Source organism: Xiphias gladius, chromosome 8, assembly GCF_016859285.1.
Source record: "Xiphias gladius isolate SHS-SW01 ecotype Sanya breed wild chromosome 8, ASM1685928v1, whole genome shotgun sequence".
Lineage (NCBI taxonomy): Eukaryota > Metazoa > Chordata > Actinopteri > Istiophoriformes > Xiphiidae > Xiphias > Xiphias gladius.
Window position 1 is genome coordinate 24,744,865 of NC_053407.1, and position 16,329 is coordinate 24,761,193.

Genomic DNA, 16,329 nt, shown 5'->3' on the forward strand with positions numbered 1-16,329 from the left:
CGATGGTGGCTGCCGTGGTTGCAGATGCAAAGACCCGGGTGTAGGAGGAGTTCGGGGAGGCTATGGAGGAGGACTTTTTGTTGAACTCAAGGAAGTTCTGGCAAACCATCAGACGACTCAGGAAGGGAAAGCTGGGCTTGGCCCAGGCTCTGTTCGGCTAGGGAGAAGAACTGCTGACTCTGACTGGGGATATCATCGGATGGTGGAAAGAACTCCTGAACCGACCAACATGTCTTCGGAGGAGGAGGCAGAGTTTGAAGAATCGTGGGAAGCCTCACTCATACTGTGCCGTAAAACCACACTGACAGTTGTGAGATTGTATTTTAGGAGCTTTTCATAAGTTTTTTTTATATAGTATAATATCTTACAATCTTTATCTGAAAAGTAACTAATAAATGTAGTGGAGTAAAAAGTACAAAATTTCCCTCTGAACTGTAGTGGAGTAGAAGTATAATGTAGCATAAAATGAAAATACTCAAGTAAAGTACAAGTACCCTCACAACTACTCTTAAGTACAGCACTTGAGGAAATGTACTTAGTTGATTTCCAGCACTGCCCCAGTTTAATGATGATAATTATTTCATTATGGATTAATCTCCTGATTATTGATTGTTTGGTTTGTAAAAATTCTGAAAACAGTGACATCTTCACAATGCTTGTTTGTCCAACCAATGATCAAAACCTCAAAATTAAAAAAAATGATTATAAATTCTTCAAGTAATTGAAAGGAGAGGCAGCAAATCCTTAATAGATAACATCTTAAAGAATTAATACAATAGTTGCCGATTAATTTTCTGTCAATTGACAAAACCTTGCAGCTCTATTTGAATTTACTGTTAAGTAGTTTAATTTCTAACAAAAAAAATCATATTTTATAAGATCTGTATATGTTTTCTATGCAAAAATCTGAATTTGTAAAATGATTAGCAACTAAAGCTGTAAATATTTCACTCTGAACTGAGTAGAAGTTTAAATTAGGGAAACCAAAAAAACATTTATCTCACACAAAGAGAAAAGATGCATTTTACACCAATTAGCTATTCATTAATTCCCCTCTACAAAAAAGTAAATTAGAATGAAATGGAAATACAAAAACATTGTACTTAAGTACAGTACTTGAGTAAATGTACTTAGTTACTTTCCACCACTGCCACAGTTTGATGACCTTCTGTTTTAAAATTTTCATTTTTTATTTTATTTATATCACCCCCGCTCTGGAGGTTGTTATCGCCTGTGTTTGCTTGTTTGCTCGTTTGTTTGTTTGTTTGTTTGTTTGTCAGCACGATTAACCCAAAAACTACTGAACCGATTCGCCCCGAACTTGGTGGAGGGATGGGGCACAGGCCCGGGGATGAACCCATTAAATCCTGAGGCATATCCGGATCACTCTATTTGACTTTTACCCCCCCTGAAGTCTGGTGTGCGCCGTTCGACATTAACCTTGGCGGAGGCGTGCGAACCGATGAGCGCATTTTCTAGTTGTTTTTAATTTTTATTTTGTTAGTAATCGCCCGAGGTGGGCGTGGCTTTAGAGCTCTGCGCTCCCATTGGTCGGCTCGGCGTTGCCCTGTGCAGTCGCGAGGACGGGTCGTGTTGATTTCAGAAGTCATCATGGCGCTCACTTCCCCAGTCAAAGGTAAAGAGGGGTCTTCTGCTAACCTTACCTCGGAAAGCCGACATCCGATCGGCTTTTTACCCTTAACAGACAGGAATCGAATAAAAAAAAAAGACACCCTTCCCCCGAAAAGGGCTCTCGGTTGATTTTTAGTTGACATTACATTAAGTGTACCGGCGTGAAACTGTTAGGAGACATGAAAGCTAACAGCAGCTAGCTTCGTTAGCCTTTCTCTACAATTAACCAAGAGCCGTTATATTAAACCAGCACCGCAAGCTAGAGGAATCTTTGCTCTGCTCGAAATGACAGGATTACTATTTAGCTCAGCTTAAACTGTGCGTTAATTACCTCGCTTTTTCTAATCTCAAGACGTTCAGCCAGTGGGACGATAAGTAGCGAGAGTGTGCTCCGCGATAAGGAGCCGCGTTAGCAGCATGAACCCTAGCTGGTCCTCCATACCTAGTCACCAGGACTCATGCAGGATGCAGGAGACGATTTGATGTACGAGGGTGTTCGTAGACGGCATTGCCACGATCACCATCTGTACATTTTCCACCCTGCCTGCTCGCAACAAATCAGCTTGTCATTGCCATGCTTCGGTTTCAGTTTTATCGATCGGAGGGACAGGGTACAACGAGACAAAGTGTTCTTTGGCATCCAGGACCTGTTTTGTCTCCGTTCACAAAGCAAAAAAACAAACAAACAAAAAACCCAAATGACAACGTAGCACCGAGTCGGTTTTGTAATAGTTTTCATGTCTAGTGACAATAGGGATTTTCACCTTTCACCTATATCTCTAACCCTCCTGCTTTATCGGTGAAAACAGGTTCCCTTAGGGGTTCACCTCCACTGGACCTCACTAGTGACCAGCCGCTGTTTTCGTTGTGATGTATTTCCAGTAGTACTGTATATATTTTCCACCCTGCCTGCGTTGCATGGGCTTATGGCCTTGGGTTTTAGCATGCAGGTTCGTTAAGGGAGACGAGCACGCTAGCTGTGCCGAGGTTGGGTTGTTATGTGAAAAAAGTGAGTAAACATCAGAGCGACCCTCAGGCTGCTTGTGAATCATGTGACCAGAAGAGGCCAAATTGTACAGAAAATGTTAAATGTATAATTTGACAAGGTTGAATACGTGAGCATTTTTTTTGCTTTAACTCTTCCCATCATCCTGCCTTATGAATGTATCATACGTTTTTTTTATTATTATTATTTAATTCCTTGACCTTGCATCTGCAGTGGAGCCCAGAGTACAAACACTGTCCTTTTATCAGTATCCAGCTATGTTTAAAAACTCTGTTCTGAACGGATTCATGCCCGCTTAGGTCAGTTGAGCTATTTTACAGCATTTAGTCTATTTGCCTTCGTCCTGAACAGCAGTGATAATGCTCTTGCTGCAGTGCCCCACCATACTGCAGATGAGGAGGCTGGGTAGTTTAAGTGTGTCAGTTTACATTGGCTTATTATCAGATTTGTTGGAATTTGATCGAACCAGTTCCATCATGTGTCCTGACACTTTTTTCCCAAGTACGTGTGAGGGCCTTGACTTTCACCTCCGCACGACCTCGTGATTGATTGCAGGGTTGTTCTTTAAGGACATTCTTCTTTCCTTCTTCCTGTATTTATTCAGTAAATACACATTGGAAATTTGGGAAACCAAAAACTGCACAGCATGCATTATATTAAAGACATTATTTTTTGGCCAGTCCAGGTGTTTTCTATGTAGTTTCAGTCTCATGATAATCACAAAAGCCAGTAACCTGAGAGCCAGAGTTACAGCATTATGTCCCGTTGAGAGACCAGTGAGTAATGCCAAAACCCAAAAGATTATGGTGTTCACAAGGGCTCAGAAATGGCTCAGCTTAGTTTTTTCATCAAGTCTTAAAGGAGAATTTCATCGACAGTAAACAGATACAACCTGAATTTACCATCATCCAGCTTTTGGTCAAAACCTAGCATCTTTGAGTCTGCATTGTGATGTGAGTTGTATCAGTCTGATAAATAGAGATGGGATAATTTATTTAATTTTACTTCAGCAACCTTTCTTTCCTTTAGCCCTTTAAGTTAAGGTAACCACATCCTGCAGAAGCTACTTTTACCACAAATAAAGACAACAAAGGAAGGAAGATATCTTTCGTTTTGCTTTTCTCTGCATTCGTATGCTGCCCTAAAATGCATTTTCAATAATCTTTTTTTGTTACCTTCTCCAAGAAACTTATCCACAGTACAGTCAAATTCAAAGTTTGGCTGGTTTTGAGACCAACTGCTTAGGTGCTAAAAACCATTAATACTACATGGTATGTAATAAGCCAGTTGTATGGATGATGTGTATAGTACAGAAAAATGTGGGCCGCTGCCCAGGTTCCTAGTGGTGGCTTAAGCTGCAGCCTCACCTGAACTGCTTTGTTTTGAGGAGATCCCCACTGGGCAAATGTCAGTAAGATGGTTGACTGTCCAAAGTACAAAAACTGCGATTTGAGTTGATCATATCTAGAAATGGGCAGGTCTTGTAACACATAGGTTCGCCTTGTGGGAGTTGTGCGTGTGTGTGTGTGTGTGTGTTTTGTTTTTTGTTTTGTTTTTTGATAAATGTTTGTTTTCCCCTCCGCAGAGCACCCATATAGTCATCTAATCGACACACTGAAAGATGACAGGATCAAGTTCTTCAATCCACAGAAATTAAACGATCCACGATATGGTGAGTTAAGGCCCTCTGACTAAAAGAAAGGGGCACATAGATTTTAAACATGGTTTCCCTCCTCTCAGACCCTTTGCATGTAGTATTGGTTTTACTAAAAGATTCACTGGTTTTAAGAACACTGTACAGTAGAAATCTATCATCATATTGTACAATGCAGGCTACAGAATAAGGGTATGTTTATCTCTGGTGTTTTCCAGGATAGCAATGGAAACATGTATGCATTTAAAAGGTCTTAAAGAGCATTCGTAAATATACCTGTAAGATGAATTGACCTTTAAGAGCCTACATTGGTTTTGCTCTATATGGTCTTGAAAAGTTCTGAGTGCACACCCAGTTTGACAGTCATGTACAAAGGACAGTGGACTTTTAATGAACAATTAAATGCAACTACATTTTGCTAACCAGGGGAACTTAAATATCACCACCTCTTTTTTTGTTTGCTCTGTGTAGACAAGCTGCCTCTGTCCATCCGTGTCTTACTGGAGGCAGCAATTCGTAACTGTGATGGCTTTTACACGAAAAAAGAAGACGTCCAGAACCTGTTGGACTGGCAGCAGCAGCAGAATAAAGCCGAGGTGCCGTTCTCCCCAGCGCGAGTCCTTCTCCAGGACTTCACGTGAGTTTCACAGGGTTTATATCAGCGCCGGTCCTCTATGCTATAAAACATTTCCGAGAAGCAAAATTGGGCACCGGGCAACCACTGATCCAGTCAGTTTCTTATATGAATCATGTCACCTCTGAAATGTAATGACCAAGATGTAATCAGTTTCCCCTTTACTAGAGAAATCAGAGCAGAGGGCTTAGTGATGGGTTGTGGGCGAAGCCGCTGACCCACTGGATAACGTTGAGAGGAAAAACATGGTCTTTCTTTGTACTGAAGTTTGGGTTTGATTATTTTCTTCTTCTGGTTTCCTTTGACAGGGGTATTCCTGCCATGGTGGACCTGGCAGCCATGAGGGATGCTGTTGCCAAACATGGTGTGGACCCCAGCCTAGTCAACCCTAAATGCCCCACAGACCTCATTGTAGACCACTCATTACAGATTGATTATAGCAAATGGTGTGTTTGCATTTGTATTTTACCTTTATACATTAAGTAAGTTATTTTTTTTGTAGTTAAAAAAGAAAATTGATCTTCTTAATTAAAAATGTTTTGTTCCTATTTTTTTTTGCCCACAGTGCCATACAGAATGCCCCAAACCCCGGTGGAGGGGACGGCCCAAACCAGAGCCAGGGTCCCACTCGTTCCACACCCTCCAGGCCTCCGTCCAGAGGAGGCTCACAGTGCGGAGGCCAGCGGGGCACATGTAGTAAAGCTGCCTGCAGTGACCCTCCAGCCTCCCCGGGTCGACCTCCAGCCTCTGTCCAGCAGATCGAGAACACCCCTCTCCTCTGCCCCTTCCACCTGAAGCCTGTGTCTGAGTAAGTTTTGAAGGACAGCGGGGCTGTAGATGTACAGTATGAGGGTGATTTAATCTGAATGGCCGTGAAAGGAGCAAACGGGCCTCACATTTTCAGCTGTCTGTGAAGGAGTGTTAGATGTGAGCAGTTCTGTATTTACTTCATTTTGTTTGCTCATTAATTTGTTTTAAATAAGTCGGAGAAAAGTTATTAAAATGATGATAGAAAACTTTGTCAAACTTTTTTCTTTGTCTTAGTTTTGCATTTCATATTTGTAAACACTTATTAGAATGTCACTTGGTAATCAATATCCCAACTGTGTTTTACCTCTTTCAAAAGAGGGAAAATGCAGGTCACATGACTTGAAATATTATTGCTGACTGACAAAGAGTTTCCCTTTACCATGTTTACTGTCTGTTCTTTTTTCTGCAGAACTGAAACAGCTCTGAAGAATCAGGAAATGGAACTGATCAGAAACAAAGAGAGACTTCAGTTCTTTAAGGTAAAGAGGGAAGAGCAAAATCTGTTTTTATTACATCATGTTAGAAAATCAGAACAAGAGAAATGTCTCTTTTGGAAACTGGTGTGGTTTTGTATTGTTGTATTCTTTTTACGAATTTTTTATAGAATGCCAGCTGGTTTATAGTTTTTATTAGTCAGATGCTTTTACCACAAAAGAAAAAAAAGTCTATAGTTTGGCTCATCGAAATGTTATGTAGCTCTCAATAAAAAGTTGAGGAACTTTAAATCTGTCTGCTTTAGGGAACAGCACAAAACTGAGAGACAAAATGAAATGTTTTCTTACTAAGTGCCGTTTTACTCTCCGACTACCAAACAGTGGTGCTCTAAAGCATTCAAGAATGTGAACGTGGTTCCTCCGGATGTGGGTGCAGTCCACCAGGTGAATCTGGAGTATCTGTCCAGAGTGGTCCAGGTCAGCGATGGTTTCATCTACCCTGACAGTGTGGTGGGAACCGACTCTCACACCACCATGATCAATGGCCTGGGCATCCTGGGCTGGGGTAAAAACACTTTAAAACTTTAAAGTTATTACCAGTTGTTTTTGTGAACATTGTCAGCCGGTCAAGCAGCTCAAGAACTGTAATTTACAACCGTATTTGATAGTTGTCCTCTTCTGAGGCCTGAGGAGAGACAATAAAATAGTTCAGATATTTAAAAACGTAGAGGGAAAGTAGAACTCACCCTAAGAGGGAATCAAAAACGATCTAAATAAATGGTGAATGAAGGTACTTTCCTGTGGATCCACTCTACAGTGCAAACAAATTTCTGCTTTTCCTCCTCCAGGTGTTGGGGGAATTGAGTCAGAGGCTGTGATGCTGGGCCAGCCAGTGTCTCTGACTCTTCCTCAGGTGGTGGGCTGTAAACTGGTGGGCTCCATCAACCCCCTAACCACCTCCATAGACATCGTCCTCGGCATCACAAAGGTAACGCGGCTCTGCCGCCCCGCATGCGTTGTGAGGAATGAGCCTGTGAAACTTCCTGTAACTGTAACAATATACACAAGAGGCCTGTGGTAGCAGGCAAAAAAACAGTAACTTGACAGGGAAGGTTTTATCACTGCAAACTGCAAGAAATGAAGGTAAAGTGGACTGTGACATCTACAGACTTGCTGTTAAAATATAAAGGGTAACAGCACTGTTTACAGGCAAAACATTTATTTTTGTCTCATGTGAGTAGTAATGTGTTATGTTCTTTGATTTCTCTCAGCACTTGCGGCAAGCTGGGATCGCTGGAAAGTTTGTAGAGTTTTTTGGACCTGGTGTCTCCCAGCTCTCAGCCCCTGACCGAACCACCATCGCCAACATGTGCCCCGAGTACAACGCCACTGTCAGCTTCTTCCCCGTCGACCAAGTCACACTAAAGCACTTTAAAAAGACAAGTGAGTGTTTTCTTCACAGCTACGAAACGCTGCGCTGCATTTCATTCACACATTCGATGTGGGAATTATCCTTAGTGAAACAGCTCAAAATTTCTGCCTTAATTCACCAGTTCTTTCCTGCTAGCGGTTCACATTTACAAATAGTAGTTTTATAACTGTTAACTGTCTAAGACGATACCATCGACGGATTGTCCCCCGATTCAAGAACCAACCTGACCTAAGCTTCTTTTCAGATTTTACCCAGGAAAAACTTGAATTGTTGGAATCTTACATGAAGGCTGTAAAACTTTTCCGAAGCTTTGAGGACCCCTCAGAGGACCCCCAGTATTCTGAGGTAATTTTTACATGTGAATCCGAGCGACACTTCCTGACAACTGATGTAATAATATTTCTGAGGCCCTAATGTGCAATAATGAAGTGCAGTAAAGAGATGATGCTTCAACAGTCCTAACATCTTGTTTATGAGGAAAATAATTCCTCTTAATTGTTTTGTAAGACCAGAACAGTAGCAGTGCTCCATCATGGGCGTATTTGCAAAAGTTAGCCAAGAGTGTAGGAGTAGAGGTCCTGACTCGCGTTATAAAGTGAAAGACAAAGTGTTGTTCTCTGTGTAGGTGATTGAAATCAACCTGAGCTCCATGGTGCCCTATGTGAGCGGACCGAAGAGGCCTCAGGACAGAGTGGCAGTCAGCAGCATGAAAGAAGACTTCCAGAGTTGCCTTGATGAGAAGGTAACGGGAAGAGAAAAACACACACGCAATAAAAAACTTTCAGATCCATGTCTGCTACTTTACTCTGCCAGTCCTCAAACTGAGTGTGACGCCGGTGGGGCTTTTTGTCACCCGAGAGCTGAGGGTTATGCATTTCCTTCGGTCTCCTCGTAGGTGGGCTTTAAAGGCTTCCACATCTCCAAGGCGAAGCAGGAGACCCGCGTCCCTTTCCTGCACTGCGGTCAGGAGTACCAGCTGGCCCACGGCTCGGTGGTCATCGCCGCTGTTATCAGCTGCACCAACAACTGCAACCCATCCGTCATGCTGACTGCAGGTAAAAGACTGAGTCAGAAAACGAGGCTGTGATCACATTTCCTCTGGAAAATAGTCCCTCATGTAACCTGTGCATCGGTCAGAGGGTGAGCTGATTGTTAAGATTCGACTGAACGTGTAAGATTGACAGCGGCACACAGTAGCATTAATGATGTGGTTGTTTTTTCTCCGAGCTGGCCGAACGTTTTTGATAATCTAGTCATTCAGTCTTTTATTTTACCGCCAAACTGCCAATTTGTACATTTCTGCTTCAATGCATGAAGCCAGTTATAACTACTCTCTCACAATATTTTCTGTCTTTTCTGTTACTCACAAACACAAATCTGCTTCTTTGTGATACTTAACTTGTCTGTGTGGCTACTTACTACATGCACATTTGCATAACGTGGCGGTAATTGTGATCTTCTTCTTCTTCCTCAGGTCTACTGGCCAAAAAGGCCGTGGAGGCCGGGCTTGTTGTCAAGCCGTACATCCGGACCAGCCTGGCTCCCGGAAGTGGCATGGTCACTCACTACCTCAGTACCAGTGGAGTCCTGCCTTACTTTAGCCAGCTGGGGTGAGCATGTGTACACAGTGACAGCACATGCGCCCGCCCGCCCACACACACACACACACACACACACACACACACACACACACACACCAATACCAAGGCTGACCTGAGATAAACCTGTATTTGCAGTTACAGTGCACAGGTTAGGTCTAACATTGCTCCGCTCTGGTGTTGAAAGAGTTAGCACGTTAACACGTGTTAATTATCTTGTGTCATAATTAGTGTTTTGTGTGTGAAAATGTTGTCACACACAGGCACAAAAGAAGTCTGAAGGATTTAATTCCTTTACACAACATTATGTTTTGCCTTCCCATGGCAGGTTTGAGGTGATAGGTTATGGCTGTGCCACCTGTGTGGGAAACACAGCACCGTTGCCAGAAGCCGTCGTGGATGCAATCAAACAGGTGAGATTTTCATAATCATAAGGTCCCGCTTTTTATTTGGATATCAAAATAAAGCTTGCATTTATAGTTCACAACAGTTATATCGTGACCATTCACTTTGTTTTAGGGGGACCTGGTGGCCTGCGGTGTCCTATCTGGCAACAGGCACTTTGAAGGCCGCCTGTGCGACTGCGTGCGCGCCAACTACCTGGCCTCCCCTCCGCTGGTGGTGGCTTATGCTATTGCGGGCACTGTGGGAATCGACTTCGAAAAAGAGCCTCTAGGTGAGGAAGACACACGTCAGGGGCTGCCTTAAGCTGCGGCTCTAAAATCTGAGGTCCATTAGGGGATTTTAGGAATCTGGCTGATTATAGTGAGTGAGCGTGTAATGATTCAGTGTCTTGTGCAGACGTGTCAGAAAAGTGCAGGTTAGTGGTAGTTTAAGGTCTAAACGAACCCTTACCTGCTAGTGATAAGGTCCTTAATTATTTATATATATATTGTATTACAGTAGAATAAACATAGTTGAGACCATAAAATAAACCTTCTTACTGAAAACATAACTTGAAGAATTATCTTTTTTTAATTCTGTGTACAACTCCTGTGGCGTGTCTTCTCACTTTACGCCATGGAAGATGCCAGCCTTTCTATTTTTGAAGCTGCCCTCCCAAGTTCCAGTGCGTAGAAACCAACATTTAAAATGTTCTCTCCTCTAAAAACGTGAAGCAGGCTGGACAGATGTTGAGAGAAAAAGCCGTGCTTTAATATCGATACTCTTTCTATGGTGCTAAAGTTGGACTTCCTGTTGTCGATGCAGGCGTGACATCGGAGGGCAAGGAGCTCTATCTTCGTGATATCTGGCCGTCCAGGGAGGAGGTCCAACAGACTGAGGAGGACACAGTAATCTCCTCCATTTTTAGGGATCTCAGAGGGAGGATGAAGGTGAGGAGACAATCTCCACTGGCTTTCTTCTCCTTACTTTCTTTCTGTCTCTCTTTTGTGGCTGTCTGTCTTGTGCGTTACTCGAGTCACGTGAATTATTGTTTACAAATGTTGCTGCGCTTTCTTCCAGAAAGGGAACACATTTTGGAACAACACTGAATGTCCGGATTCTGTGCTTTTCCCCTGGGATCACAAGTCCACATATATCCGCTCACCGTGTTTTTTCAGCAAGCTGGTAAGTTTTTATGTCGATCCCGGAGGGATTCCTGGTTTCCATTATTGAAGTAGCGCCGCTTTTGTTCCCAGTACAACAGAAAAAACTTCAGCAGTTCAGCCGGTGAGCTCCTCCTCTGCCTGTCTTTCCTCTCAGAGTAAAGAGGTCCCTCCTCCTCAGTCGATCGAGAGCGCTCACGCCTTACTGTTCCTCGGGGACAAAGTGACAACAGATCACATCTCACCAGCGGGCAGCATCGCCAGGGTCAGCGCAGCTGCCAAGTACCTGCTGAGCAAACGGTCAGTTTCCCTCTCGGCCCCAAGGAAGACCAGATTTACTAACTTGGCTAGCGCCACTAGCTAAATGCCCTCTAATCTTTCTCTGCCGCTGAAGTCACACAGCTCGGTAATCAGTCAGAATGGCTTGTGGAAATCTGACAGCAGTTGCTAAATATCTTAGATTTACAACCACTGTGGCTTGTTAGTTTTAATCTGCACAAGTTCACAACAATTCTGATTGGCCAGAGGACATGCATTATTTGCATTTGCATTGTGTACGTCCTGCATTAATACTTGTCGCCGACAGACTGCAGTACTCATGTCACTATCTCCTCCGCGTGAGAGCAGTAAACTAAGATTTATTCCAAGGTTGACAGACATAATGCCATCATATATTTGGCCCAAAAATATAATTAAACACTAGTTTGTTTCGTCAATGAAAAAAAAGCATTCATCGTTTTTGCCATTTTTCCATGACAAAAACAAAATAACTAAATAAAAAAAGAACCAAAATTGTGATGTATTAAGATTTTCAGACATTGAAAGATGCAGAACACATACAAAGATACAATGAACAGAAACTGAAACAAAGCCAACCTCTTTGGCCACAGTCACAGTTTACACTGTTCTTTTATCACAGAACAAATTGAAATGTATTTGCATTTCACTTTGAATATTTCCCCCCAGCCTGACACCGCGGGAGTTTAACTCCTACGGCGCTCGCAGAGGGAACGACGCAGTGATGACCAGAGGCACGTTCGCCAGCATCAAGCTCCAGAATCGATTCATCGGCAAATCGGGCCCCAAGACTTTGCACATTCCCTCAGGCCAGACAGTAAGTAGACACTTCACCGAACCAGGAAGTGCATTTATGAGAGACAAATGCTGTTTTTTTCACCTCTGACAAAGGTGATCCTGAGTTCTTCTTGTTTTGGCCAATACAAGCACCGTTCCTGTTACAGTGGGGGAACTCGTGGCCTTCGAGCTGTATCACAGTGTGTGCCCAGCACTATCGGCTGCTGCAGGATCGGCCCAGACTAGACAGCTAGTTGTTTTTTTTGTTTTTTTCGCAAAGTCAGACCTGCTGCTGATAACCTGTCCCCTTTCCTGTCTGTCTGATCAGCTGGATGTCTTCGAGGCAGCTGAACGCTATCAGAGAGACGGCATTCCCCTCATCATCCTGGCAGGCAAAGACTACGGCTCTGGAAACTCCAGGGACTGGGTAGCTAAAGGACCATACCTGCTGGTAAACTACTATAGACGCACTGTACACTGACCAGACAATACAATAAACAGCCAGTAACAGCTGTCATTTTCTCATTTAGTCAATTTAGGTTTACTGACTTTCACCTGTTAGTTAACATGGTACATTAGAGTGACTTAATTCCACTTCAGGGTATCCACTCTTCAAGAACATGAACCCCTGATTCTATATTTCTTTAATATATTCGTAATATAGAATATCACTGAATTTTCTTCATTTGAGGGGAAGGAAAAGTTTATCGGGTAACCTTTTCTTTAATATTTATACAACCCTGGCTGGCACATTAGCATATATCTGAAAAGCTTCCAGATAGTCCACGCCCTCGCTTGTGTCCGCGATTGACCTGCTTCTCTCGGGTCGACAGGGGGTGCGTGCGGTCATCGCTGAGAGCTTTGAGAAGTTGCACAAGAACCAGCTGGTGGGAATGGGCATCATGCCGCTCGAGTTCCTGCCCGGCCAGAGCGCCAACTCGCTGGAGCTGAGCGGGAAGGAGAGGTTCACCGTCACCCTGCCAGAGAGCCTGAGTCCGAGGCAGCAGCTCACTGTCAAGGTAGGCGACAGGCGGCCGGCGGCTGGCGCCGAGCTGTGGTGGCAGTCACACACAGCTTAGATGTCTTCAAACTGCCAGAAGCGTATCTGGTTGTTTGTAATGGACCCCCTGGAAAGCAGTGTGGCTACTGAGAAGAAGATTATTTTGGTCAAATTGAATTAATTGTTCTTTATGGCGGTGGCAGGAAGTATTAAAATATGTTTTTGCCAAGCAGGTTACGGACAGATTTTGAGAATTCAAAAAAAGGTAAATACAGACACCTGCAGATGGTATCTCTATGAAAGTTGGTGAAAATATTTTCCATCTTCCAAAATGAAAGCTGCTTTGTTTGATCCACTAAGGGCCAGAGTGGGCACAGTGTAAATCAACTGGTTTTGCACGTTTATGATGGCACCGTAGTGAAGGACTTGTTTGTGTTTTCTTGCAGACCAGCCAAGGAAAGTCCTTCTTCGTCACCGCACTGTTTGAAACCGAGATGGACGTTATCTTTTTCCAGCACGGAGGGCTTCTTAGATACGTTGCTCGGACTTTACTCTGAAAGCAGCCTGCAGCCTGGCCCCAAGCCCACTGAGTGTGCGCTAGGCTCATGAACGGCAGCCCGCATTATTACCGCCAGTTTTTTCTTCAGCATGGATGAAAAAGGGCTCATTGGAGTAAACAAAAAGACTGATGGTTTGTCTGTTTAAGCTGGATGAACGTCTCCAAACTATTGGAGTCCTGAGATGACAGTTTCAGCCTCGTTTCTCCTCACATGACCGTCAAAAACAAGTGCAGGAAGAAGCGCTGACATGCACTCAATTAAGAGATTGTACCCTGGGTGACCTATGAAGAGCACTTTTTGTCTTTTGTTGTTGGAGACTGAGGGGACATTTTTTTTTGTCATTATAGCCAAGAAGAAATGAATCCTGTCTGCTTCTGTTGTCATTTGGTTAAAAAACAAAAAAAAAAACAACCCTGCCTAGAAAGGCGAAGATGGTGCTAGGTACTATGGCATGAATACATTGTTTTTTCGGGGATGCAGTGCTCAACCTCCAAGTAAAATGAATTTCAAAAAGTTGCAGAATTGATGTCAGTTGCCCGAATTTCTAATTGGGGCCAAACAATCTTATGTTATAAATTAAAGATCTGTTAACATTTCCTCAATCCAACCATTTGCAAAAAACAAAACAAAACACATTTGCCTCTTAATACTCATTTCATATCCTGTGAAAAAAATGTGAAATTCTTCTTTTTGCTGTTACTTGTAAGACAAAGCTCCCTGCATTACCGTGGCTCCTACTACAACTGACAGTCCTCTGCATCTCATTAAAGGTAAATTATAAAAGCTTTTCTGCATAAGGAATTCGTTAATACCAACTGCACACGGCAGCAGGTTCTTCTGAAGGTTTGATTTATTTTCAGCAAAAAGTACCTATTTAAAACACGATTAGTATTTGTACCCAAAGTATCATCAAAGTGCAACTTTATAATTATGTAACATTTAAATTTTCATATTAACCGGTGCTGAGATGAAAGACAGTTGTGATGTTGAAGGCTATACTTACACTTGTCATTTTGATGATTTTTTTTTTTTTTTTTTCCCTTAGGCATGATTGAAAACAGCAGATTTTGTGCCATCACACTGCTGAATCACCTTAATGGCTTTTGTGTATGTGTCTCAAATTACCACGTCCAGTTCAGTCTCTTTCTGCAGCCCGATGACCCCCAGCAGTGTTTAGCATCATTAGCAGAAATATTTATTTGAAGGGGAACTGCCCCGATTTTACACATTAAAGTCTTTTTACACGTCTTGGAGAAAACTATGGCATATGTGAAAGAAATAAGTTGTATGAAGCTTTTTCCTCTTTATAGTCTGATAAATGGCCTCAAGTGATGTCGCCTGAGGCAGCGTCGGTTGGGTCTGAAGACTACATGATTGAAAATGGGGGGGAATCTGTTAGCGTGGAGTTGAAAGGTGTGAGTTTACCAGACCTCTGTAACCTGCTCCTCATCCCTGGTTCAGGCTGGCAGCTTGGGGCTAAATTAGCCGCTACTAGCATAACGCTAGTATCTCTGACTGAACTTTTGGCGGTTGCGTCGCATTGTGGGTAACACGGGCACCAGGTTTTGACGAGAAAGAAGAATGCAGAGAATAAAAACAGGACCCTGGTTCTGCTGCATCAATTTTGATCCTTTTTTTTTTTTTTTTTTTAGCTGCCGATCATGAGTCTGTGAATGTTACAGAAGTGCGATGCTAAATCGGTGGAGCACTCTTTTAAAGCAAGCCTATGTAACTTTTGCTAAACAGTTACAAAAATGATAATTACATTCTGAATGCTAAAATATAATGTAACGGTAGCACACGTAGGGAAGAGTCAGCAAAGTTCGCTAGCTGTAATGGCAAAACCCCAGAAGGTGTTGAACTGAGGTAGGGTGCATTTTGTTATTAATGAATTTATGTTTTTATTTGTAAGAAGAAGAATGCGTTCTTTCTTCTTTTAAAGGACAACTTTGACATTTTGGGAAATTCGCTAGATCGGAAACAGCTAGCCTGGCTCCGTCTAAAGGTTAAAAAAAAATCCACCCGTCAACACCGCTAATTAACATGTAACACCTTGTTCGGTTAATTAGCTACAGAGGTGCTGGTGGGTGGATTTTGTGAACTTTGGAGAGAGCCAGGCTAGCTGATTCCAGTCTTTATGCTAAGCTAAGCTAACTTCTCCTGGCTTTATATTTACTGTACCAGTCTTCTCATCTACCTCCTAAACCGTTCCTTCAACAACTGGGCCTAATTTTTTTTGGACACCTGGTCCTGTCACTTAGCACGATGTGAAGGTTAAAGCTGCGTCGAAGTGACAAGTGTAAACAAGGCGCTTTTTCATGCCGCTGCAGGTTGACGTGTGCGTCCGTGTTCACTCTCCGGATCTCACGCTCTCCTCTTTTATTAAATACAACAAACGCTCCTTGCACGAGGAGATTACCAATCCATCCCAGTGACGGATAAATAATCAATGCTTTATCGTTTACCAGCTGAATTGCAGTGTGAACTGACTGAACTGAATTTTAAGTGACTGGACACCAGCCCTGCCTAAAGTGCGGGCATTCTTTGATTTATAATCCACAACAAAGAACATGTATTGAGGTACTGGACATGTCATTAAGATTCAGTGTGAAATAATTCTTTTTCTTTTTTGTGTCAGCTCGGTATGATTCAATATTTGTGCATGACACCATTTTGACCTGGTAAAGAGTACTTTGGTAGATAATGGCACTTTCTCTGAAATCATCCCTCCATTGCAATTGTCACATTATATGGGATGTGGATTGGAGCCTTTATGAATTTTAATTTTTTTTTTTTTTTTTTTTAGAGAGCATGATGGTGTGTCGGCTGTGTTTACGAGAAGTTATTTATTGACACCTACACTATTTCTGTGACATGCCCAACCACTAACCGCCTGAAAGCGTTGCCAAACCGTGTCGTTTCTTTTTGTCATACAAGAGTGAACGAAG

General features: G+C 42.8%; 1 protein-coding gene across 1 annotated transcript; it reads left to right on the plus strand.

Annotated features, from left to right (window-relative positions):
* Positions 1–1,427: 1,427 nt before the first annotated feature.
* ireb2 (iron-responsive element binding protein 2) lies at positions 1,428–14,970 on the plus strand. The gene is made up of 22 exons (XM_040133533.1): positions 1,428–1,636; positions 4,224–4,310; positions 4,764–4,929; positions 5,235–5,372; positions 5,492–5,734; positions 6,146–6,215; positions 6,552–6,735; positions 7,019–7,158; positions 7,442–7,613; positions 7,847–7,947; positions 8,228–8,344; positions 8,498–8,657; positions 9,077–9,212; positions 9,529–9,613; positions 9,720–9,876; positions 10,410–10,534; positions 10,665–10,769; positions 10,905–11,047; positions 11,714–11,861; positions 12,150–12,272; positions 12,655–12,840; positions 13,268–14,970. Exons 1-22 carry the CDS (start codon positions 1,612–1,614, stop codon positions 13,376–13,378), a joined length of 2,922 nt encoding a protein of 973 aa, XP_039989467.1. The 5' UTR covers positions 1,428–1,611; the 3' UTR covers positions 13,379–14,970.
* The last annotated feature ends 1,359 nt before the right edge of the window (positions 14,971–16,329 follow it).

What these genes read in the sequence shown, in the direction of transcription:
- ireb2 (XM_040133533.1), top strand. Translation starts at nt 1,612, where the DNA reads ATGGCGCTCACTTCCCCAGTCAAAG. An exon ending in ATTAAACGATCCACGATATG is followed by an intron (nt 4,311 to 4,763) that starts GTGAGTTAAGGC and finishes TGCTCTGTGTAG; the next exon opens with ACAAGCTGCCTCTGTCCATC. An exon ending in ATCTCAGAGGGAGGATGAAG is followed by an intron (nt 10,535 to 10,664) that starts GTGAGGAGACAA and finishes GCTTTCTTCCAG; the next exon opens with AAAGGGAACACATTTTGGAA.